At 36.0% G+C, this 26,392-nt stretch overlaps 1 protein-coding gene across 2 annotated transcripts in view; it reads left to right on the top strand.

Moving 5' to 3' along the window:
- The window catches only part of PTBP3 (polypyrimidine tract binding protein 3), a 107,441-nt gene extending 81,851 nt beyond the window's left edge, over positions 1 to 25,590 (top strand). For both annotated transcript variants that reach the window (XM_080819794.1, XM_080819795.1), the window contains exons 8-14: positions 13,413 to 13,490; positions 16,149 to 16,288; positions 16,534 to 16,567; positions 19,092 to 19,184; positions 20,530 to 20,746; positions 23,882 to 23,959; positions 24,107 to 25,590. In XM_080819794.1, the coding sequence (XP_080675920.1) occupies positions 13,413 to 13,490; positions 16,149 to 16,288; positions 16,534 to 16,567; positions 19,092 to 19,184; positions 20,530 to 20,746; positions 23,882 to 23,959; positions 24,107 to 24,239 (773 nt within the window). In that variant the 3' untranslated portion in view covers positions 24,240 to 25,590. The remainder of the gene's footprint in view (positions 1 to 13,412; positions 13,491 to 16,148; positions 16,289 to 16,533; positions 16,568 to 19,091; positions 19,185 to 20,529; positions 20,747 to 23,881; positions 23,960 to 24,106) is intronic.
- The last annotated feature ends 802 nt before the right edge of the window (positions 25,591 to 26,392 follow it).

The following is a 26,392-nucleotide window of genomic DNA, read 5'->3' as shown; positions in this document are numbered from 1 at the left end:
GTTTTTGCCAAGTTTCTTCCTAGTAAAATTACTGTTTTTCTTGGTAATTAATTTGTAGAGTGAATCATTGAGACTATATAAATAAACTGTTCTTCATCTCTTTTCACTCAAAAATTTTATCATCCATTGCAAAAATTTTTTGTTACTGTGTTGGCTGCTTTATGGGAGATTTGTTAATTCTGTCCTTCCTTTGACAGTTATTACCTGGAATTTTATTACAAAGGATTTTTTTTTTCTTTTCACATCTTCCTTCCTCCCTCCCTCCCTCCCTTCCTTCCTTCCTTCTTTCCTTCATTATGAATGAATTTGATGCATAACATTGTGTGAATTTAAGGTGTGTAACAAGTTACTTTGATAGATTTATATATTGTAATGATTGGTGATGTAGTGAGTATATTACATCACATAATTATAATATAATTATGGTGTCTATATTCATTATACTGTGCATTAGGTCTGTATGGCTTTAGTACTTATTTTTTTCATGTCAGTATGGTCTTAGAGATTCTTATTTTATTCTATAGGTTTTGTACTATTATTTTTCATTTTGTGTTCAACTTTCCCAGGTTTGACCAGTAGGAGCCCTTTCACACTGGCTTTTGTGGCCCTTTGACATACCCCTATCATCATTTGAACACTTCCTGACTTTCTGGCTGAAGATAGTTCAGATCTTCTTTACCTTCCCTGTCTTAGTGCTGCAGTTGGCTACTTCACTGAGTCCCAGTTCCTTTTAGTGGGAAATGGTATTTTGAAATCAATATTAGCTGTGAAATCAACATTAGCTGTGCTCATTGGTAATAGGAGCGTCATTGCTTCTAGGCATTTTGAATGAACATTACTGGGATATGTGTGTATATACTTCATAAATACATTTCTCTGTGTATGCTTCATAAATGTATGTCTCCATGTGATTAAAAACCCACAAATTTTAACTAATGCCTCTAGTTCCAACCTAGCATCTTTTCATACTGTTACCTCCCTGCTTCAAGAAGGAGATACCTAGTGTCTTAGTCTTGCCATTCTTACTTACTTCGCTCAATCCTGTAATACACGAAAAGTGGCTTCAGACTTGTTAACACATACCAATTAATTTCAGCTGAATATTTGCTTCAGTAGTTTCCTTGGCCTTGTTCATGGGTCTGTTTATTAGTCTTTCCTTTTGTCATCTCCACAGGGCTTAATATCTGATAGAGTAAATCTCTTCACTGTATTCTTCAAGAGCATCTTAGCAATACTTGATCATCTTGCTTATGAATTTTAGGATGAGCTTGTCAAGTCCTCAAAAAAAAAAAAAAAAAGCTATTGAGGTTTCCATTGGATTACATTGACATTATAAATTACCTAGAAGATAATTGACATCTTTATAGCAGAGTCCTCCAGTCTTTGAACATTGTACCTCCCTCCATTTTTTTGAATGTTCATTAATGTCTTTCCAGAGAATTTGGTGACTCTTCTCCATAAATGTTTCCATGCTTTGTTTGATTTATTTCTCAGAATCATACTTTTTAGATTCTAATTCTAGACCTACTATTTATAATCTCTGTGACTTTGGGCAAATTGCTTAACTGCTCTCCACTTTTGTTTCTTCATATGTGAAATGAACATAATAATAGTACTCAACTGGTAGGCTTGTGATAAATATTAAATGTGCTAATGTACATAAAGAGTTTAGAATGGTTCCTGGAATAAATGCAGTGCAAGTTTCAGTGATCATTGTTATTTCACTGTTGCTAATATAGAAATTCAGCCTTGTTGTTTCTTGATTTTATATTTAGCAACTAGATAAAATCGCATTCCTTATTTCTTTTTGTAAGCCCTTATTTTCTTTTTCCCTACTTAAAAAAGATGCACTGAACTTCTAAAATTTATATAGAATTAGAAAAAGAAACTATTGAGAATAGTCAAAGTAATTTTAAATAATTTTTTTAAATGCAAGATTTAATGTAAAGCTGCAGAAATCCAGCTAGTTTGGTGGTGTAAAAAGGATAGATAATATAGATTTACATTAATGGAGCTAAATACAGAGTATAGAAATAGACCCATACGTATCTAATTTGTTGATTTTTCAAAATGTAAAATTGCGTAGGGAAAGATGATCTTTCAGCAAGTTTTTGGACAGGTAGATACTCATATTGGAAAAAATAAACATTTTTTCTGTATCTTGTACTATACTGACAAATTGACTTGAAGTGGATCTTTAGACCTATAATGTAAGATTTTAAACCTGTACAACTTCTACAAGAAAAAAATAGGAAAAAATCTTTGCAACTTGGGATACACAAATGTTTCTTAGAACATAAAAAACACAAATCAAAAAAAGGAAATAATTTATGTATTGTATATCAAACATTAAAAGTTTCACTATTTATGATATATTCAAAGTACTGAATGGGAAAAACCAGAAGCAAAGAATACTCTCCCTAGCAAAGCTATAATTCAGAATAGAAGGAGTTACAGAGTTTCCCAGACAAACAAAAATGAAAGGAGTTCATGACCACTAAATCAGTCCTGCAAGAAACATTAAAGGGGACTCTTTGGGTGGAAAGGAAAGACCAAAAATGACAGTATAAAGGTGGGAAACACAAAAGCAGAAAATATGAATATTTCTATAAAAAAATAAGTCAAGGACATCAGACACATAAAAGGATGAAATATAATAAGATATAACTAAAACATGAGGAGAGGAGGAAAGAATGGGTTCAAACTTGAACAACCGTCAACATATACTGCTATGCAGGAGAGATCGTATACAAATCTAATGGTAGCAATAGATCAAAAACCACTAATAAACAGGCCAAAGTATAAAGAGAAAGAAATCCATGGGCGCCTGAGTGGCTCAGTGGGTTGAGCCTCTGCCTTTGGCTCAGGTCAAGATCTTGGAGTCCTGGGATTGAGCCCCACATGGGGCTCTCTGCTCAGCGGGGAACCTACCCCCCCCCCCGCTTAGTTGTGATCTCTCTGTCAAATAAATAAATAAAATCTTAAAAAAAAAAAAAAGAAATCAAATATATCACTAAAGAAAATCAGGAAAAGATGAGAAGTGAAAGGCAAAGGACCAGAGAAAATCTTCAGAAACGGCCACAAAGCAAGTAATAAAATGACAATAAACACATCTATCAATAATTACTTTTTGAATGTATAAATGGAGTAAATGCTCTAATCACAACATATAGGTTGACAGAATGGATTTAAAAAACAAGAGCCATCTAGGGTGCCTGGGTGGCTCAGATGGTTAGGCATTCTGCCTCCAGCTCAGATCATGATCCCAGGGTCCTGGGATCAAGTCCCGCATTGGGCTCCCTGTTGACTGGGGAGCCTGCCTCTCTCTCTGTCTCTCATGAATAAATAAAATCTTTTAAAAAATATTAAAAAAAAAAAACCCAGACCCATCTATACACTACCTCCAGGAGACTCATTTCATACCTAAGGACACCTGCAGATTCAAAGTAAAGGGATGGAGAAACATCTGTCATGTAAATGGATGTCAAAAGAAAGCTAGAGTAGCAGTACTAATATCATACAAAATAGACTTTGAAACAAAGACTGTAACAGACAAAAAAGGGGACAATCCAACAAGAAGATATAAAAATTATAAATATTTATGCACCCAATATAGAGGGACCCAAATATATAAAATAGCTAATAAACATAAAGGAACTAATCAATAGGAATGCAGTAATAGTAGGAAACTTACTTACACCAATAGACAGATTATCTAAACAGAGAGCAAGGAAACAGTGGATTTGTAGGACACACTGGAACAAATCAGTTTAACAGATAGATATATTCAGAATATTCCATCCTGAAATAGCAGAATACATTCTTCTTGAGTGTACATGGAACATTCTCCAGGATAGACCACATATTAGCCTACAAAACAAACCAACAAATTCAAGAAGATCTAAATCATACCTTGCATCTTTTCTGATTACAATGCTGTGAAACAAGAAGTCAACCACAAGAAAAAATCTGGAACGATCATAAATACATGGAAGTTAAATAACATGCTGGTAAACAATGAATGGATCAACCAGGAAATAAAAGAAATTTTAGAAGTACATGGAAACAACTGATAATGAAAACACAACAGTCCAAAACCTCTGGGATACAGTCAAAGTAGTTCTAAGAGGGAATTAATACAGGCCTGTCTGAGGTAGCAAGAAAATTTTCACATAAACAACTTAACCTTATACCTAAAGGAGCTAGAAAAGAACAACAAACAAAACCTAAAACCAGCAGAAGGAAGGAAATAATAAAGATGAAGGCAGAAATAAGTGATATAGAAACTAAAAACAGTAAAAACAAAACAGCAGAATAGAGCAATGAAACCAGGAGCTGGTTCTTTGAAAAAAATCAGTAAAATTGATAAACCTCTAGGCAGACTTGTCAAGAAAAAAAGAGGAAGGACTCAAATAAGATCACAAATGAGATGAGAAATAATGAATACCAAAGACAATTATAAAAGAATATTATGAAAAACTATATGCCAACAAATTGGACAACCTGGATGAAATAAATTCCTAGAAACATAAACTATCAAAACGGAAATAGGAAGAAATAGAAAATTCGAACAGCCTGATAACCAGCCAAGGAATTGAATCAGTAATCAAAACACTTGCAACAAACAAAAGTCCAAGACCAGACGGCTTCACAGGTAATTTCTATCAAACATTTAAAGAACAGTGAATACCTGTTTTTCTCAAACTATTCCAAAAAAATAAAAGAGGAAGGAAAACCTATATTCATTCTATGAGGCCAACATCATCCTGTTACCAAAACCGGATAAAGACACCATTTAAAAAGAGATCTGCACGCCAGTATCCCTGATGAACATGGATGCAAAAATCCTCAGTGAAATGCTAGGGGCACCTGGGTAGCTCAGCTGGTTAAGTGTCCAACTCTTGACTTCAGCTCAGGTCATGATCTCTGGGTTGTCAGATCAAGCCCCACATTGGGCTCCTTGCTCAACATAAAGCATGCTTGGGATCCTCTGCCCCTCCCGCTTGTGCACACATGCGCACTCACACACATACACTCTCTCTCAATTAAGTAAATAAATAAGTCTTTTAAAAAAAGTCCTCAAAAAAAAAAAAAATCCTCAGTAGGAGCACCTGGGTGGTTCAGTCGGTTAAGTGTCTACTTAATTATTAACTAAAAGGGGAACCTGGGTGGCTCAGTGGGTTAAAGCCTCTGCTTTTGGCTCGGGTCATGATCCCAGGGTCCTGGGATCGAGTCCTGCATCGGGCTCTCTGCTCAGCAGGGAGCCTGCTTCTCCCTCTCTCTCTGCCTGCCCCTCTGCCTACTTGTGATCTCTGTCTGTCAAATAAATAAATAAAGTATTTAAAAAAAATTATTAACTGAAAGGACTATTACACTGTATGTTAACTAACTGAAATTAAAATAGAAACTTAAACGTTTCAGTGCTTGAAAAATAAGAAAATCAAAGGCAGGCTACAGACTTGAAGAAAAACCCTTGCAACACATATATCAGACAAATTAGTTATATCAAGTTATATGAAGACCACTTACAGCTCAATAATAATAAAGAAAAAGTGCACAGATTTGAAGAGATACTTTACAAAAGATGGTATATGAAGGGAAACAAGCACATGAAAAGGTGCTCAACAGCTCTAGTCATCAGGGAAGTGGAAAATAAAATCACTGTAAGATAGTACTGCATGCGCATTAGAATATCTAAATTTTATAAAGTTTACTGTACCAAGGATGTGGACCATTCTTCAGTGGCATGCAGTGTTGGTGGCAATGTAAAATTCAGGTATGACACTTTGGAATAGAGTTGGGCAGTTTATTATTTTTTTTAAAGATTTTATTTATTTATTTGACAGAGACAGCAAGAGAGGGAACACAAGCAGGGGGAGTGGGAGAGGGAGAAGCAGGTTTCCCCAGGCTGAGTGGGGAGCCCGATGTGGGGCTCAATCCCATGACCCTACGATCATGACCTGAGCCAAAGGTCTGGTGGCACAGTCATTAAGCATCTGCCTTCAGTTCAGGCCATGATCTCAGGGTCCTAGGATCAAGCCCCATCTGCTTTTCCCTCTCCCTCTGTCCCACCCCCTGCTTATGTGCTGACTCACTCTCTCTCTCAGATAGATAAATACAATCTTTAAAAATTATAAGAAACAAAACAGGTGAACTTAGGGAAAGGGAAAAATAAGATTAAAAAAGGGAGACAAGCCATAAGAGACTCATAACTATGGGAAACAAACTGAGGGTTGCAAGGGCACGGAGAAGGTTGGGGAGGTGGTGTAATTGGGTGACGGGCATTACGGAGGGCACGTGATGTAATGAGCACTGGGTATTATATGCAACTGATGAATCACTAAATTCTACCCCTGAAACTAATAATATAGTCTATGTTAACTAAGTTGAATTTAAATATAATTTTAAAAATATATATGTCAAAACTTCACAGAACAACTTTTATGTATATACAGTTTATTTGGGTGTAAATTAGATAACTAAGTCTTACCACTTTCGGTCTAATGCTGACTGAAAGCCCTCTACAATTTCCTGTTTCCTTCAGAGTAAATGCTCACATCCTTATGTTGGATTACAAGGCCCTACCTATATCATCCACTCCAACTTTACTTTTTGAATATCTTCTTTGATGCCCACCCCCTTCCCTTGCTCTTTCTGCTTACCCAACTGACAGTCCCTCCAGATTACAAAACATGTTAGGTATGTTTCTACCGCCAGATTACCCAGTGGGTATTTCCCTCTGCCTGGAGTACTTTTCTCTCAGATACCCTCTATTTTCTTCATGCTGCCTTTTTTTTTTAAGATTTTATTTATTTATTTGACAGACAGAGATCACAAGTAGGCAGAGAGGCAGGCAGAGAGGCAGGCAGAGAAAGAGAGGGGGGAAGCAGGCTCCTGCTGAGCAGAGAGCCCGATGCGGGGCTTGATCCCAGGACCCTGGAATTACGACTTGAGCCGAAGGCAGAGGCTTTAACCCACTGAGACACCCAGGCGCCCCTTCTCGCTGCCTTCTTTAACCTGCCCCGACCAGCCCTCTCTCAGTACTCCTGATTCTTCTTGTTCTACTTTCTATAGTATTTGTCATCTTCTTACCTACAGTTACCTTATTTACTGTATTTTTTTTCATCGCTAGAATTATGCTTCAGTGGGGTAGGCTGTTTTGTCTTTCATTTGCTTATATTCGTGCCTGACCCAAAATAGGGGTGCCTGCGTGGCTCAGTCAGTTAAGCATCCAATCCTTGGTTTCGGCTCAGGTCATGATCGTGGATCAAGCTCTGCACTCGGTGGAGAGTCGTCTTCTCTCTCTCTCTCCCTCCCACCCCACTTATGTGGTCTCTCTCTCTTATTAAAATATATCTTATCTTAAAAAATATTTGTTAATGTTTATTACTCTGTTTTTCCTGCTGTTTTTGAAGTTTGATACTGTTTTGTATTTTCACCTAGGATTTTTTTTTAAAGATATTACTTAATTATTTGAGAGAGAGAGAGAACGAGCAGGGGGAGGGAGAGGGAGAAGCAGACTCCCTCCTGAGCCGAGAGCCAATGCAGGGCTCGATCCCAGGCCCCTGAGATCGTGCTCTGAGCCGAAGGCAGATGCTCAGCCAACTGAGCCACCCAGGCACCCCTCATCTAGGAATTTTAACTTTCATACTTATTTTATTAAAATCTAAAGTTAACTGATACTGTCCCTTTTCCTTACATAATATAAAAATTTTAGGGCACTTTAACTCCTTTTACTTCTTTTACCTTCTCCTAACTCATGATATTATTGTTATGTTTTAAAATTTTTTATTTTAATCTGACGATTTGTTAGTATTGTTTTATGTAATAAGTATTCACTTAGATCAAGCTATACATGACTGTAGACTTTTTATTCCTTCTTACAACTCAGATATGCCATCTGGGCTCATTTACCTTCTGTCTAAAGGATATCCTCTAGTATTCATTAGGGAAGTCCATGGTAGCGTATTTGAAGTTTTCATTTGTTCAGAAATGTCTTTATTTTGTTGTCAGTTTTATTTTATTTTGCTTTATTTTTTTAAGCTTATTTATTTTTTAGTAATCTCTATACCCAGTGTGGGGTTCAAACTCATGACCCTGACATCAAGAATCACATGCTGTCCTGAGTGAGGCAGCCAGGCACCCCTGCTGTCAGCTTTAAAAGAAAGTTTTCCTACCACAGAGTTCTAGATATTTCTAGATATAAAATATATATCTAGGTATATTTATTGTTCTTTTCATTCAGTGTATTAAATCATTTGATGATGTCTGGTTTTCATTTTTGCTCTTAGAAAGTCAGCTGTATCAACCAAACTACTGCTTTTTTCTCTCTGGTTATTCTTCAGATATTTTCTTCATCTTTGATGTCTTATAGTTTCAGTGTGATGTGTCTAAGGATTTATTTACTCTGATTGGAGCTTTCTTGGGCTTCTTGATTTGATGGAGTGTTGCCCTTTATTGGTTCTAGAAATTATCTTTTCATATACTTTCCCGTCTCACTGTTTCTTTTCTAACTTGTAGAACTTTGATTTGACCTGTTATACTGTCTTACTGTATTTTGAGTGTCTCAGGGTTTTTTTCATATTTTCTGTTTCTTTATTTCTCTAAGCTCCATTCTGTATAATTCCTTAGGGCCTAACTTTGATTTTACAAATGATCTCTAAGCTATTGCTAATCTAATTTCTTGTTAAATTTGTCCAGTAATTTAGAGTTTAATGATTGTGTTTTTCATTTCTAGAAATTTTATTTTGTTCTTTAAGTGTCTCCTGCCCTTCAGATATTTTTTGGCATATCTTTTATTTCTTCAAGTGTACTATTTAAAATCTTCATCTGATATTTCATTTTTTTTTTTAAGATTTTATTTATTTGAGAGAGAGATTGAGAACGAGCGAGCATGAGAGGGGGAAGGTCAGAGGGAGAAGCACACCTCTTGCTGAGCAGGAAGCCTGATGCGGGACTGGATCCCGGGACTCCAAGATCATGACCTGAGCTGAAAGCAGTCAATCAACCAACTGAGCCACCCAGGCGCCCCTTCATCTGATAATTCTTATGTCTGAAATCATAGCATTTGTGTCTCTATTAGATTTTTTTTTCTTCCTTCCTTCCCTCCATCCCTCTTCTTTCCTTTCCTTTCCTTTCCTTTCCTTTCCTTTCCTGTCCTGTCCTCTCCTCTCCTCTCCTCCCCTACCCTCTCCTTTCTCTCTCTCTTTCTTTCTTTCTTGTATTCATTTTACTTAGATAATTAATTACATGAGTTCTTTGAGGCTTGGGATTGTGGTATGCTCCTCCAGAGAGAATTTGTCTGAAACACTAAAGGCTCTGCCTTTGGGACCAAACTCAGATTTAGACCATTTCAGTCTAAATCCACAACTTTATTTTTTATTTTGGATTCCTAAGAAATATGAATTTGAGCTGCAAATTGGCAGAGCTTGCATTTGGTTAGAACTTTTCAGAAATTTTTTTGTTCCTTCTTTGCTAGACACAAAGGCACCTTTTCTAACAGTCTTCTCTGAGGGTGAGATGGGTAGGTTATTTAGGCTTACACTTTTAGATTAATGCCACAAAGACCACCTATTGACTTCCTTCCTTGAGCCAGTCCTAGAATTTGCATCTTGTCTACTACCCTTTGAGGCTTACAAAACCAAAGCTCAGTTTTTTGGGGTTAGGTGTTTTACCTGGTTATTCTTTTTTATTTAATTTTTTAAATTAACATATATTATTTGTTTCAGGGGTACAGATCTGTGATTCATTAGTCTTATACAATTCACAGCACTCTCCATGGCACATACCTTCCCCAGTGTCCATCACCCAGCCTTCCCTCCCTCACACCCCCTGACCTGGTTATTCTTTATCATTTTGTCAACTGTTAGATTTTTTTTTTTAAAGATCTTTTCACTCTTTCATTGGGCATTTTCTGCATTAAGGATAGTCTATATTATTTAATCTGCCACTGTATTCACATTTTCTAAAAACACTGTAGTTGTGCCTTTTTTTTTTTTTTTGGTAGTACACACACTTCATAATATTTTAAATGGCTTTATAGGTTAGAAAGTGACTCATGAGTTATTTAATCATTCTCCAATTTGGACATTAAGCTTTTTTCTTTAGGGTTTTGTTATTATGAATATTACTGATAAACTGATTTCATTGGTAAAGATATTTACAATTTTTATTGCCTTAATTCCTGTTGTGGTGGTACACTCTCCAAATGTAAAATATCTATTCTTGGTCATTCAGATCTTGAGTCTTTTTCATAAAGGTTTGTATAATATTTTCATAAAGATACTAATGCATTGTCTCTAAAGGTTACTTTGCTAAAATACTTCTGTGTCTACTGGAGGAGTATATATTAATGGAAACTGTCAATGATACTTTTGTCAGGTTTTTTTTTTTTTTAAGATTTATTTATTTATTTGACAGAGATCACAAGTAGGCAGAGAGGTCGGCAGACAGAGGAAGAGAAGCAGGCTCCCTGCTGAGCAGAGAGCGGGATGTGGGGCTGATCCCTGGACCCTGGGATCATGACCTGAGCCGAAGGCAGAGGCTTTAACCCACTGAGCCACCCAGGTGCCCCACTTTTGTCAGGTTTTAACAAATGTTCTTATTAATTATATCTTACTTGGAAGAAATTACTTAAAATTTATCCCTGTTAATTGTTTGACAATTCTTTTTTTCATTGCTGTTTAGCATTCTGTGATACTTCCCTGAAAACCTTTCCATATTTAAAAAGAATTTTTTTCCCTTTCTTCTCTAAAACCTACCACTAGTCTTCTGCCCCACAACCTTACAATCCCCCCATAGCCATCTGTTACTAGTTTTTTTGTGTTTTAAAAGTACCTCCTTGGGGCGCCTGGGTAGCTTAGTTGGTTAACGTCTACCTTTGGTTCAGGTCATGATCCCAGGGTCCTGGGCAGGGAGCTGCTTCTCCCTCTGCCCCCCCCCCCCCGTCAAATGAATAAATAAAATCTTAAAAAAAAAAAAAAAGATACCTCCTTGCCCCCCCCACATCTCAGTGGTATATAGCAATTAACATTTATTTCTCTCACGCTACTGACATTTATGCAGCTGTGAATCCGTTCTTCCAACAGCCTTTCACGTGTATATCACGTGTATCCAGGGCTCAGGCTGAAAGTGTCACCACATCTGAGAAGTGACATTCTTGTGGCAGAGAGTGAAAAATAGGAGAGCTCGTGTAAACCCATAGTGCCTCTCGAAGCTTCTGTGTAGAGAGGGTGGTATATGTCATATCTGTGTACTCACGTGATTAAGTGCAGTGGGAATTGCATAAAAAAATATGTGGTACTGGGGGGCGCCTGGGTGGTTCAGTTGGTTAGGCATCCAGCTCTTGATTTCAACTTAGGTCATGATCTCAGGGTGGTGAGATCAAGCTCCTCATCAGCTCTATGCTGCAGGTGGAACCTGCTTAGGATTCTCTCTCCCTCTCTCTTTCTCTTAAAAACAAGTGTGGTATTTAAGTCACAGTACTAGCCAGACTATATCATGGAAGGGACAAGTAAATACTTGTCAACAGTAATACAGTCTGCTGTATCTGTTTAACTTCCTGGCGTAAATTTTCGTAATTACTCATATCCATATTGAAGCTTCTTTGTGAAGTCTTCCTTTATGCCTTAAATATAGTTATTTCTGTTTTAAAAATGAATTATTTTATCTGTGATCTTGAACGTACTCGAATGTAAGTTTATCAAGGACAGATTCTTGTCTGCTTTGTTCAGTACTTCCTCAGCAATAGAAGAATGCTTGACTCACAATGTGCTTTCAGTAAATGTTGTGTTTCTCTTCCTATTTCATCACTTCTGTCACTTACCTCATTTTTTCTATCTTCATTCACTGTCAGTTTTCCTTGCTAGCTCTATCCCTGAAGTCTCTTAATGACTATATGTTTTCTTTAATTATTTGAATAAATCATAACTGCATATTTAAGGAAGTCTGTTAACTCTTTTTAATGAAGAGAATAAACTTTTTGAGCTTTTAGCTCCTCTGGAGAATATAGCCTACGTATTTCTTCCCATAAAATGCTCATCACCCTCTCACTAAAAAGAGAAAAGCAGCACTCCCCTTGACTCTTAAAATCTGACTTCTCACTATTGCTCTAAAATTTCTTTACTTCTTACATTTCTCATTCTCTTTGACTTTTATTGAGCCCCTACCCACTTAAATGCTATTCCTCTAGATCCTGAGAAATTGTAATTCAGTGTTCTGTTTTTTCTTTCTAAGTCTGTTCTCTTTTTTCTTAGAATATTCTTCCTTCCTCTACCACTTAAGTGTTCTGTTACTCCCAGGTTCTATTTTTAACTCCATTTTTTGTCTTCTCTTGTATGTATGTTTCTTAGGGTGCATGCTCGAGCAGGAGGGGGGAGTAGAGAGGAGCGAGGAGCAGCAGAAGGAGAGAGCCAGAGAGAATCTTAAGTAGGCTCCATCCAGCATGTGGGGCTGGATCTCAGGACCCTGAGATCTTGACCTGAGCTGAAATCATGAGTCAGACCCTTAACCCGCGGAGCCACCCCAGGCACCTCATCCTCTCTCATTTTTAGTAGAACTCTCATTCATGTGGTTTTCACATTTGTTTCTACATAGATGATTTATGAATCTGTGTCTTAACACTAGTTAATTTCCGAATTTGCCTTATTTCCACTTGTGTCTTGCCATCACCTCAATCTTGACATGTCCAAAACCAAATTGTTTCCTGCTAGTATTGATTCCTCCCGTTGGAACTAACTCCTGTTTCTGTTGCTGGTCCATAGTCACCAGGCTTCTGAAAGGAAGGGGAAGAATACCAGCATTTGTTTGGCATCTGGGATACACTAAGCACTGTGCTTTTCAATTACATCATGTCCAGCTCAGGTTTTATCTCCTGAGAAACCTTCAAACAATCACAGTGGATCCTCTGTGATCCCTTCTTAAGACCACTTACAGTATTTTGTGTTTAAACCACCAGATCCTCAGTATATGAATCTCCAATAATTTATATTTTTTTGTTTGTAAGCCTTTCAAAAACAGGGATTTTTATTTCATATTTCTTTTCATCAAAACAGTACTCTCTAGGTACAGTACATTTTAATAAATATTTGACATTTTTCACAGAGAAACTGTGCTCTCAATAAGGGCATAAATCTCAACCTCAGTAACAAAACTAAATAAATGAAAATGAAATAACCAGTAACACAAAACTAAATAACAGCAAAGCTGGACTCGTGAACCTCGGACCCAGCTGAAAGGGGTTAGCCTCTAGAAGGGGCAGAGGCTCTTTACGTATACATTAAGAAGCACCTGTTGAACAAATCTTAACATTATCTCTTTATGAATAATATACCGTCATGAGGTTTTTTTTATATTGCTCTGATAACCATATTATAGAGGTAGAATTATTTACTTTAGCTTCTCTTCCCCACTAGGTGCACCAGGTATAATTTCTTCACCCTATGCAGGGGCTGCTGGATTTGCCCCAGCGATTGGATTTCATCAAGCTACAGGTGATTTTCTTAAAGTTGAATTTGAAATGGTTTTGTCATCATCTGTATGTTCTAGGAACTTATCAAGATGAAAAATAGCACCATATTCGAAGGATTTACGATAAAAACGTTATGTATATCAATCATAGAAGCGGCTCATCATAGGGATTCCTGGGTGCTCAGTCAGTTAAGCGTCTGCCTTTGGCTCAGCTCATGATCCCAGAGTCCTGGGATCGAGTCCCACATTGGGCTCTCTGCTCAGCAGGGAGCTTGCTTCTCCTTCTGCCTGCTGCTCTCCCTGTCTGTGCTCTCTCTCTCTCTCTCTCTCTCTCTCTAACGAATAAAATCTTAAAAAAAAAAAAAAAAAGTGGCTCATTGTATGATGCTCAGCTTCCTTGTCCTTATGAATAATTCCCTGTGGTTCCATTTCCAGGCCCCCGGGTTCCAGTATATGTTCCGTATCATTTATATTATTGGTACAGATTATGATAGGTTGACTATATTAAGTAACCTTACATTTGCCCTTTAGATTCCTGTATAAAATGTATAAACTGCTTATGTCTTTGCTGATAAGCTTATCAATTGCATGTTGGACAGACCTGTGTCTTACTTAATTTGTGTTCTTAATGCCTTTGATGGCATTCAGTACATTCTGTGCAGTCAGTAAACACTTCAGTTATTTTTGTAAAAGATTTTATTCATTTATTTGAGAGAAGGAGAGATAGAGAGAGCATGACTGGGGTGAGGGGCAGAGGGAGAAGCAGACTCCACACTGAGCAGGGAGCACAATGCAGGCCTCAATCCCAAGAACCTGAGACCATGACCTGAGCCAAAGGCAAACACCCAATAGCCCGAGCCACCTAGGTACCCCAGTAAATATGCGAATTAATAAATATTTACTATACAGCATATTTGTAAATCCTTTTTTATGTCACTGTTGGTTTCAGAGGATTGCCATAGAGAGTACACATGCTGCTTATATTAGGGGATATATAGTTTTTAGCTAATAGAGATAATTAAGAGATAGCAGTTGGTTAATATTTTGATAATGACTTCTGACTCTTCCAAATAGTAAATGAAATGAATTTGATCATAACTTAAGGAAAAGAAGAAAAATTACTTTATGGTTTTGTCTCCAGTGCGTAAAGAAAACACTGAGGTTGCTGATTAAAAGAGTGATAACAGTGTTAATCCTGGTGTACATATTACATTTCCAGTTTCCAACTGATTAATGAGTATAACTCTGTTTTAAATTGCAACATAGATCCTTTCTTTACTAATCTTTACATTTCTGTCCCTCCAATTTTGGGAATTTTAAGTACTCTGATGGAGAGGATGACATGTGACTAAAAGGGAAAGAGTAATAAGGTTGACGTTTAAGTTTTATGTTTTTGGTGGTTTTAAGTCATCTTAATGTATGTCTAATTAAATGAATATTCTACCTATTCCATTAAAACGGAGGCATTATACATTATTTTTATTTCTTTGAAGCTCCCCAAAGTTTAATTGATAAACATTGGGAAGTAGTGATATAAGGTTTCCTTCATTTTAGATAGTTCTTTTTGACCCACACTATGTGTAAATCACTATAGACATTAAGAAGGAGAAAAAATGGCATAAAGGGGACTCCTGAGTTGCTAAGACTTAAGCTTTAGTAGGGGGATAGATACGCACAACATATGTACGTATATACATATGTACTACACACTTGGTGTAGCCAGATTTTACTGTTGGTGATATAGAATAAATCTACAGAAGTTATTCAGAAGTTGCAGAGTTGGATTGAAGGGATATGGGAAGAGGCCATGTGAAAGACCACTAAATAAAGATTTCATGGAAAAGTATCCAGCCTGAGAAAGTGGTCTGCAGAGTTTTAAAGCTCAACAGGACAATGATAGTAATGACCTTATTAGATTGTCAAACCGAGTAGTCTGAAAGTAAACTATGTTGCAGCTTAATTATGTGATTCGTGGCAAAGTGGTCAGACTCTATAATAAGGAATTTTGAGCTTAAAGAATCAATAAATATCATTAAGGAACTGGTTCATTTTACATAAACTAGAGATTTTACCTTAGTTAAGCTGAGAACACAAATAGTGGGACCTTCTGAAAAAGTGTCAGAAGTGGGACATTTCTGAAAGTGTGTTATTTTAAGCATAATGTGTAGTGTCAATATTCTAGTATTATCGGAAGTCTGCTTCTCCCTCTCCCTCTCCCTCTGCCTTATCCCCCTGCTTGTTCTCTGTCTCTCTCTCTCTCAAATGAATAAACAAAATATTAAAAATATATGTGTATATATATCTGATTTTATGGTAGAAACCAAATGAAAAACTACATCGACCTTATAGGGATGTGCTAGAATATATCTCTTTCAAGAAAAGGAATACTTGCAGTTGATATACCCTCCAGAAGCCTCATGGCTTTAAGACTAGTGAATTCTGTTGCACTGCAAAACATTGTGTTACAAATAATACAGAGTATGATGATGTCAAAGAATAAGGAACTTGACTCCTAGACTAACTCTGTAGGGCAAGAAACTGGCCTTTGATATCCTTATGGTAGCTTTGACACGTTTTCTTCTATATTTTTGCTTTCATCTTCATTTATTTACTTAAGATATATCCAGTGTTGTAATTCCCCAGATAACCAATATATGAAATGCTTTTGATGTTTTAAAAAGGATTATCAGTCCCAGCTGTTCCTGGAGCTCTGGGCCCTCTCACAATCACATCCTCTGCTGTCACTGGAAGGATGGCTATTCCTGGGGCTGGTGGTATACCAGGAAATTCTGTTCTGCTTGTCACCAATCTCAATCCTGATGTGAGTTTGAAAGTATTATATAATTTTAGTCTTTTAGGAGGCGGTATAGTAGTTTCTGGGCTAGGGTTATATTCAAATGAAAATGTTTACATTTGTTTCAAGGATTTTTATTAAAGTTTATCACTAGTATATATAGGAAAATATAAAGTCAGTGCTTTAAACAAAGTCAGCTGCTGTTTTTACAAGTAAACTTACTTTAAATTTTTACTTGGACACTTATATTTTGTGTTATCCTTTTCAAACAGCTTATCACACCACATGGGCTTTTTATCCTGTTTGGTAAGTTCTTCTTTGCTCTTTTTGATGTCTGTGATGTGGATTAAATATATTTCATCATTCAGTAATATTTATCAATTATCTCTATGTGCCAAATAGTGTATTTGACACTGAGGGTAGACTAGGAAGTAAGACTTAGTAATTACAGTTACAGTAAAGCTTTATAAAAAGGGAAATAGAGATTGGAATGGGAACATGGAGACGGGAGACCTAACCTAGCTGAGGGAATCAAAGATGGTGTACCAAAAGAAATGATAGTTAAGCTGACTTGTGAAAAATGAGTAAGCATTAGCCAGCCAGAAAGAAAGGGCCAGTGTCCTTTCCCAGTTACTAGCAGTAGATGAGAGGGCTCCTGGAACATGGAAGTGAAGGAAACCCCCCCAGTGGAAAGTATAGGGGAGGCACATGTGGAATATGGGCAAGGTCATAGGAAGAGCTTTGTAAACTAAATTAAGGAGCTTGATTTTGAACCTAAGAACAGTGGGAAACCATTGAATAGTTTAAAGCAGGCAAGAGGTCAGATGAAATTCAAGTTTTAAAAAATGAGATTGAGGTTTTAAAAGGTCTCCAGACCTTCTAATGTGTTCTTCTCTCAGTTAAAAAAAAAAAATTTAGCATGTACTCCTAATTTATATATGATTATTTATAAATTTTATCCATCTTTCACTGTACTCATGTACAGTATAATATGTACAAATATAAGAGCAATACAGTAAGTAATATTCAGCATTTTAAAGATTTTTACTGATAAAAATTTTTCATAAAAAACATTAACATTTAGTGAGGAGTATGATTTAACATGCTTCATTATTTTCAAAAATCTTTTCCATTTTGATTTAGTATTCCTGGATCTGATTCCAAGTTCACTTTATTTTAGTACTTGATCTTAATGTTTGTCATAACTAAGAAAGATAGCTCATAAAGACAAGTGATTTTAGTGGAAATGTTTCATTGTCACTGTGCCTAATTAAGTATGAAACTAATATTTCAGTCTAATCCACTTACTTTTGTTGTACGTACCTAGAGAAGCTCCATTTTTTCCTCTTGTCAAATCTCGGTTGATGTCAAAAACCGTTGGCATTAGAATTTTTTTTAACAGATGGGTTTAAAACTCACTGGTACTCTTTATTTGGAAGTTTTATTAGGATGGAAAATTGTTTCAAAAATTTGAGTGGATAATTGAATTTTTAAATAGTCTTTTTGAGATAGAATTTATAGTATTCCAGTTCCCCTGCTTTAGGTATATACATCATTGATTTTTAGTAAATTTATGTTGTTTTACACTCTTTACCACAGTCCAGTTTTAGAACATTTCCATCACCCCACAGAGATCCTTCATACTCATTGGAATTACTTTGGAACTTTTTATTCGTGACACATTCATGTAATTTTCAATAACAAAATTAGGTATTAATGATAAATTTTCACATGTCTCTTTAATAGCTAAAGTACATTCTTTCTAAAAGCTAATTTCTTACTCGTTTAAAAAAATGTCACCCTCAGCTTTCAAATTGTATGTGTTATTTTTTAAAGAATATTTGTTTCAGATACTCATCATTTCTAAGAAGGACAACATGTTTGGATTGCTTGTCTTTGTTTTAAATTTTAGAAGTGCCGTTCATCTCTAAGTTCAGTTGCTCTTAGATGCTTGCCCACAAGATAACCAGCACTCTTGTGTGCCTTGAAGATTTTCAGTTATTCTTTGATCACATTACAAAGTATGGTCATGGTGCTATTTACTTAAGGTTCTTATTTTTATTATATTGGTGATACCCTCTAGCATATAAACTGCAATGTATTTTGGTGTACTGAATTTAAAAAAGAGAGAATACTCTTCTTATTATAGAAACTTCTGCCTGTAATGTCATGTATATATTAAAAATTAGTAAGGTGTCACTTTTCATATTGACTCATATAAACAAATCAGTATAAATACGAGTTTGATTATTTTCCCCCTACATCCCAATGAATCATTTTGCCAGTCCTTTGGAATATGGGATCCACTTTGGGGAAGACAGGAATTGGGGTCAGTTAGAAGCTATTAGGATAGGTCAGGTGTGAAATGATGATGGCAGCTTTGATGGTAAGTAATGAGGATGGGAAGAAGTAGATAAATGTAAGAGATAATTTAGGCCATAAAGTCAATGGGTACTGGTGATTGTTCAGATGTAAAATTTTAAGGAAAGGGAGAAATTAAAAGATGACTCCCAGGTGTCTGAATATGTGAATGATGATAATATTTATTAGCAGAGTTAGTGAACACTGGAAGCAGGGGGAAGAAAGAGGAGATGAATCTGTTTGGGACGTACTAAATTTGAAGTGTTTATGGGACATCCAAGTGAAAATGATTGAGTAGATTAAAAGATCTGAAATAGAAGAGATACAAATTTGGGTTCATACATGTGGAATTGCCCAGAGAATATATAATATGAGAAAAGAAGCCTTCTTTAAATGTATTTGTAAAATTAAACATTACACAGTCGGGCATTAACATTTTTAATAAAATTGCTTTTGTCTTTTCAATTAGGAGTATATGGTGATGTACATCGAGTGAAGATTATGTTTAATAAGAAAGAAAATGCCTTGGTTCAGATGGCAGATGCGAGTCAAGCTCAGCTAGGTACTGATGATTAATAATAGTAATGATAATCTGCCCCTTTTGTATGTGAATTTTCCTATAAAATAAACTTATAGGTAGTAGGAATATGATTCTACTGCAGAGTATCTCTTTATGCAAATGTCTTCATTATTATTTGGACCTGCTTATAGTTTAAAATTTAAAAATACTTATTACTCTTTGAAGTCTGAAGTTCATTCATCTATTTCAACATATTGTTGATGTTTAGAACTTTGACTCTAGGGACACCTGAGTGGCTCAGTTGGTAAAGCATCTGCCTTTGGCTCAGGTCATGATACCAGGGTTGTGGGATCAAATTTCACCTCCGGCTCCCTGCTCAGCGAGGAGTCCACTTCTCCCTCTGCCTGCAGCTCCCCCTGCTTGTGTGCACGCTCTCTCTCTCTCTCTCTCTGACAAATAAGTGAATAAAATCTTTAAAAAAAAAAAAAAGAAAGAACTTTGACTCTAGGGTTTTTCCATTAAATATAAACTAATAAATGCAACTTGTTTTATTTAATTTTTGTTCGTTTATTTATTTGTTTTTCTTCCAAATTAAGTTTTCTGCAATTATTTCATGGCTTAAAAGTTTGGGCAAACTTCTTAATGATAGTGCAAGAAAATGGCATTCTGTGGTCTTATTGTTCATTGTCAAAGTGGCTGTTAAAAATATTACTACTTAACTGGGGAGCCTGGGTGGCTCAGTGGGTTAAGCCTCTGCCTTCAGCTCAGGTCATGGTCTCGGGGTCCTGGGATCGAGCCCAGCATCGGGCTCTCTGCCCAGCGGGGAGCCTGCTTCCCTCTCTGTCTGCTTGCTTCTCTGCCTACTTGTGATCTCTCTCTCTCTCTCTCTCTGTCAAATAAATAAATAAAATCTTTTTTAAAAAATCACTATTTTGATTTTTTTATTTAAAAAAAAAATGTGTTCCCAAGGGGAACCTGGCTGGCTCTGTTGGTAGAACATGCGACTCTTGATCTGAAGTTTGTGAGTTCAAGCCCCATGTTAGGCACTTAAAAAACAAAACAAAACAAAACTGTTGCTTGAGAGTAAACTACCTTTATTCAGTAACCATTTCCTTAGCACTTGTTATGTTCTGTGTACTATGGAACTGTCTAGCACTCTGCTAAGAAGATAGTTATTTTTTAAAGATTCCCTCTCTTCTATTATAGTCAAGTAAAGTCATTTAATACATTTCTGTATGTAAGAGTTTTTGAATTTAAAACCCTTTTAACCCTCAGAACTGACAATATAATCTTAAGTGACTAAAAGGAATTTGTGATAGTTTAGACAAATTTTACAGTGACTCTATCTTAATACCCAGACTTTTCTTATTTTCTTCCTATATGCCAGCAATGAACCACCTGAGTGGACAGAGACTTTATGGAAAAGTACTTCGCGCTACACTGTCCAAACATCAGGCAGTTCAGCTTCCTCGAGAGGGACAAGAAGACCAAGGTCTGACTAAGGATTTTAGCAATAGTCCTTTGCATCGCTTTAAAAAACCTGGCTCTAAAAACTTCCAGAATATCTTTCCACCATCAGCTACTCTGCATCTTTCCAACATTCCGTATGTACCTAATTATTTATTATTCATTTAGATGATTAATTATATTTTGAGAGAGGTAGAAACTCTGAAATTAGTCTAATGTAGCAGTTATCCTAGTCATTAATTTCTTGTGACATGGTTTATTTGCCATTACGTCTTAAGGTTATATCTTTAGTCATACACTCTAAAAGTGAAAGGTAAAATTTCTTTCCAAATAGGGAATTAGCAACTAGTTACCTCTCAGTTTTAAAAAGGCATTAAAATAAGTTTGTGCAGGGACACCTGGGCGGCTCAGTGGTTGGGCATCTGCTTCTTGGCTCAGGTCATGATCTCAGGGTCCTGGGATTGAGCCCTGCATCAAGCTCCACGCTCAGTGGGGGGAGAGGGGGAGTCTGCTCGTCTCCCTCTCTCTGCCCCTCTCAGCTTGTACTCTCTCTCTAAAATAAATAAATAAATCTTTTCTAAAGAAAAGTTTGTATGGAAATATTCCATTGGTACATATTTGTTCATCTCTTTGTATAGAATTAAAGGGTTAACCAGCATAGCAAAATCAAATACTTTGTGTCTAAAAATATGGGGAAAATGAAGTTTCTAGTGTTTATCTACAAGTTGCAAAGCCATATATATGAAAAAAAATTGTTAAAGCCATATATATGTTAATTACTTAAAAGCTAAAAATTACTTTATTGTGACCTCTCTGTGTTAAGCAGTGTTGTAGTAAGTAGACTTGTTCTTTACTCATCTTCGAACTCAGGGATTAACAAACTACAGCCCACAAGCCAAATCCATGTGTTTTTATATGGCCTGTGAGCTAAAATTGATTTTTACATTTTTAAATGGTCGGGGGGGTGGGAAGCAAAAGAGAAGTATTTTGTGATTTGAGAAAACTATATAAAATTCAAATTTCACCTTCCAAAAATAGTTTCAGGGCAGATAACCACACTCATTCATTTACGTAGTGTCTGGTTGCTTTTGAGCTACAGCAGGATAGCTGAATAGTTGCAGCAGAGACTCTGTGACCATCAAAGCTTGAGATATTTATTGTGTGGCCCTTTATAGAAAGCATCTTGCAATCCTTGATCTAATTCTTGAAATCCTTGACCTTTGAAGATGGCAGTTGTGTATAAATTACTCTAATACATGAAGAGGGAATGAACTTTGGAGAGGGTGGGGTAAAAGCTGTGGGATATGCTTGTATATGCCCGTGTGAGTGGAAATTGAAAGACTGAGGGAATGGAGAAGGGTAAAATTCTAGAACATTTTGAGAATGAGAATGGGGATGGATAGGAATAGAAAATAACCACTCAAAATAATGTGGAATGCTCAGGCTGCCAGTTAGTCTCTGGTTAGGCTACCTGAAGGAACCTTGAATCTGAACTGGACAATGGCTCAAACCTCATGCCAGCTAGAAAACTGGAGGAGTCACTTAAGGAAAAACTCGAGATTACATGGACCTAGAAATGTAGCAGCTAATCATTATGGAGTCAGGTAGAGGAACAACATACTTAGATACCGAGACCAACTCCTGTCATTGTTACCTTCTTAAATACATTATCTAGGGGCTGGTCTCAGTTACAACATACAAAAGACATGTAGGCAGAAGAGGGAAAGGGCATTCATATTTTTTTGAACCGTCTGCCACATTCTGGGCACCATGCTGGTAATTTACATGTGTTACCTCATTTAATCTCCATATAATAACCTTTTTTTAATGTGGTAAGATATACAGATCATAAAATTTATCATCTTAATCATTTTTTAATGTGCTGTTCGGTGTACATTCACATTTTGTATTCCTGTTGTATAGCCATCACATTGGTCCCATGTACAGATTCTTGTCATTATCCCAAACTGGAGCTCTCTACCCGTTGAACAATAATTCCCCATTTCCCTCTATACCCCAGTCCCTGGTAACAACTATTCTGTCTCTGTCAATCCATGCATAGTAACCTCTCAAGTAAAGTCATTAGTTTCATTTATCAGTGAAACTGAAAGTCTCAGTTTAAGTACCTTACTCAAAGTCATTTACCAATGAATGAGAAATGGAATGTGAACGCAGATCTGTCTCCCTGCAGATCCAGTCATTGTTCTACCATGCCGTCCTTACTGGCTGTCATGAGATGAAATACAGTCTTCTTAAGACATTATGGCAGTTAATTCATCTCATAAGAAATTAGTGAAAGAGGAAAACTGCTGTGTTAGAATAATTTAGTCAGTTGACCCTTATGTGATAGGCCACTGTATTAGTTATCTACTGCTACATAACAGATTTCCCCAAAACTTAACAGCTTATCAAAATAGTAAATGTTTATTATCTCATATTGTTACTATGAGTCAGGAATCCTGAAATGGCTTAGCTGGGTTGTTTGATTAAGAGTCTCTCGTAAGTTTGAAGGCTTAATTGGGGCCAGGGGATCTACCTCTCAAGTAGTTAACTTACTTATGCCCTTAGTTACTGACAGGCAGCCTCAGTTCCTTGCCACATGGTCTTCTCCATTTGGCTCAAGCATCCCCATGAAATGGTAGCTGGTTTCTTCCAAAATTAATAATTCAAGGAGGGCAGGGTGGGAATTGCAATGTTTCTCAGCCTTAGAATTCAAACGTCATTTCTACAGTACGGTAAAGGTTAGAGAGGACATCTCTTTGTTATGGGAGAGGAGTATCTAAAGGCCTGAATACTAGGAGGCAATAATAATAGGGACCCACCTTAGAGCCTAGCTCCCATATACATGTATTCAGAATTACCCTAAAAGCCATTGAAAATGTAGAACTCTGGTGGTCTATAGCCAGTAAGTCAGAACTGGGAAATAACTTTGGTAATATTAGAAGTAACTTTAGAAATCCTTGAGTTAATTACTGAAGTCAGTGATAAGGGTAATTATCCCTTTAAAAGAAATATAGATAGATGTTTCTTTTTCTTTATATACCTGCTTATATCTTATGCAAAAGATTTGAGACCAGATTACATTGCTGAGGACATGTATGTGTCAATGTTGAACATCTTTCAGGGCACTTGCAAATCGTGTCTTCATTGTATGGCTTTATTGTCTTTGAAATGTGAGATACTCTGGAGATTTGACAGTTGCAGCAGTTAATCTTTGGTTCATGTGAGAATTTGGGCTAAGGTAGTTGACGCTCTCTGTGATGTTTTCACAGCCCTTCTGTTACAGTGGATGATCTGAAGAACCTTTTCACAGAAGCGGGATGTTCAGTGAAGGCTTTTAAATTCTTTCAGTAAGTCAGTGCTTTCAAGAAATACATTAACATTATTTAATGTGGTATGCAAATTTTTAAAGTACTTTAATGAAGTCTTTAGAGGGTTGGGAAGAATTGTAGGCAAACTGAATTCTATATACTTTTTGTTTCTTATATTATTTTCAGAAAAGATCGCAAAATGGCACTCATTCAGTTGGGATCTGTGGAAGAAGCAATCCAGGCCCTCATTGAGCTTCATAATCATGATCTTGGAGAAAATCACCACCTCAGAGTTTCCTTCTCAAAATCTACAATCTGATTTTTCTGTGAATTTTTCTCCTAAGACTGGACCATAATTTCAGTAAAACCTTCAGACATAGACTGAAGCAGCTCAAGACCAATTCTGCCTCTTTCACGAAAGTAACTCTGGTTTGATATTCAAGTATATACAGAAAATCAAGGGATATTATTTTCTTTTTTTTTTCCCCCCATTTTTCCCCCCTTGCCAGGATGTGATCAAAGGTTTGTTTTTCCTTTGTACCATAGTTTCTATGAAAATAACCTTCAGGAAAATAATTTTTTTTTCAATAATTTAATTCCCTATACTAAGTTAGATTTCAAGAGGACAGACTTTCTTTTAGTTTGGGTCCAGATCAGCCTTATAAAACATTTCTAAAATCCTTTGTACTTTGGAAAAATTTAAACATACAGACTTTTAAAATTACTTACAACCAGGTTTTTAACTTTATGATTCAGAAGTTCAACCCGTATAGGAAATTATGTTCACTTATAAATTAATTATTTAGCATATATTGATAGGTATACATAAACAAATTGGGTTGTATTGGAAGAAAATTTATAAACTTGCATGTTTTCCTTCAATGGTTTCTTTTTTTCACTGCAAGACACTCCTTAGAATAATACATATCTTTAATTTTTTAAAACTATTTGGAGAAATGAAGTATCTCAGTTGTCCCCAAGGAAATTAAATAGAATCCAAGATCTGTTAAGGTGTCAAAATAATTATTAGTTTTATTAGGAAAAATCATGGTTTAAATTTCAAAATGACACTATTTGCTGAGTAATATGATCTTGGAAAATTAAAAAAAAATCCTACGTATAAACTACTTTTTTATAATTGTTTTCAGAAAAAAAAAGTTTACAGTCTTAAGGAAAATATTCAGGTCTATCATATGGTTTGACAGATTTTTTAAAAGTTATTTTTGGTAAGGTCTTATTTTAGAAAAAAATTAATCTCAAGGGTTTTTTGTACCACTATAATCTCTAATACTTATTCAGAATTACTGTGTATTTACTTAATTTCTTATTATGTGCCTTATTATGTGCTTATGATATAATAGGTTAGAATTTTATCTAAATATCTTGAAAGCTATATCGTGGGCTTGGTGAGCATTTTGTTTTTTCTTTCCCTGTTTTGGTAAGGATTTTAAAGTTTTTTTCATTGCAATTTTAAGTGGTTTTCAATAAGTAATAGTTTTTATTCAAATTTTTGGTGCTTTGGTGCAGAGATGGGGTAGGGAAGGGTGAATGGTTTGGGAAATAACTCAGTGCACACCTGTAGGCCTCTTTACATTGTGACCAGTAGTGGTCGTGTAGTCCTTGACAGAGCATACCAGTTTGGTACTATAAAATGCAATCTCAGTTTCTGGATCTTGTCTAACCTTTCTTGCTCATTAGAATTTGTCTCAGGATTACTTGGTTTTTCTCAGTACTCAAGTGACATGCTTTTCTTTGTTACTATAACTTCATTATGAGTGCCCGCATACATGGACTATGGCAAGGTGGGGTGGGGTCTTTTTTCATACTCTGCCCCTCTCTGTTGGTTGAGTGTAAGAATACGTTTTCATGTTGCTTCAGTGATTGTATAATATAAAATTATTTCTTTTTAATTAGAAACTTTACATTATTTTTTTCAGTGCTTGATTGGATTTTTTTAAAAAGCAGAATTTATTAAAGGGGTCATTTTTGTCCATCCCTTTTACAGTTTTTAGATCCTCAGAGTAGCTCATCTCACCTTTAAAAATTTAAATTTCTTTGCTATATTCCAACCGTTAGCTTGAATGTTGAAAGATTATTTCAAAAAATTGGAGACTACAGGAAATACCATAGGTTATTAAAAAGCAGAATTCACTCAACACTGAGCAACAGGTAGTTGGTAGATAGAGTAGGAAGGAGGACACTAAATTGAAACCTTTCAAATGAATCCATTTTAGCATTGACTGAATAGATAGGTATTTTCATTTATATAGTTTTTATTTTTTTCACTTAATGTGTTTTTACTAAAACACTTGAGTAAGGTGGGAGGGAAAAAAACAAAAATTTTTTGAGAAATCTCCCAAAATTTCCTTCTTTTTTCCAAGCATACAGGCACTATTGTAATTGTCAGTGACACATTAAATTGGATTATTTTGTTTGCTTTGAGTTAGGAATTGCTGTGTGATTTAATTCATG

This window comes from Martes martes (genome assembly GCF_963455335.1).
Source record: "Martes martes genome assembly, chromosome: 12".
Lineage (NCBI taxonomy): Eukaryota > Metazoa > Chordata > Mammalia > Carnivora > Mustelidae > Martes > Martes martes.
Note: the sequence above shows the minus strand (reverse complement) of the source record. Positions and strands in the feature narration are given on the sequence as shown.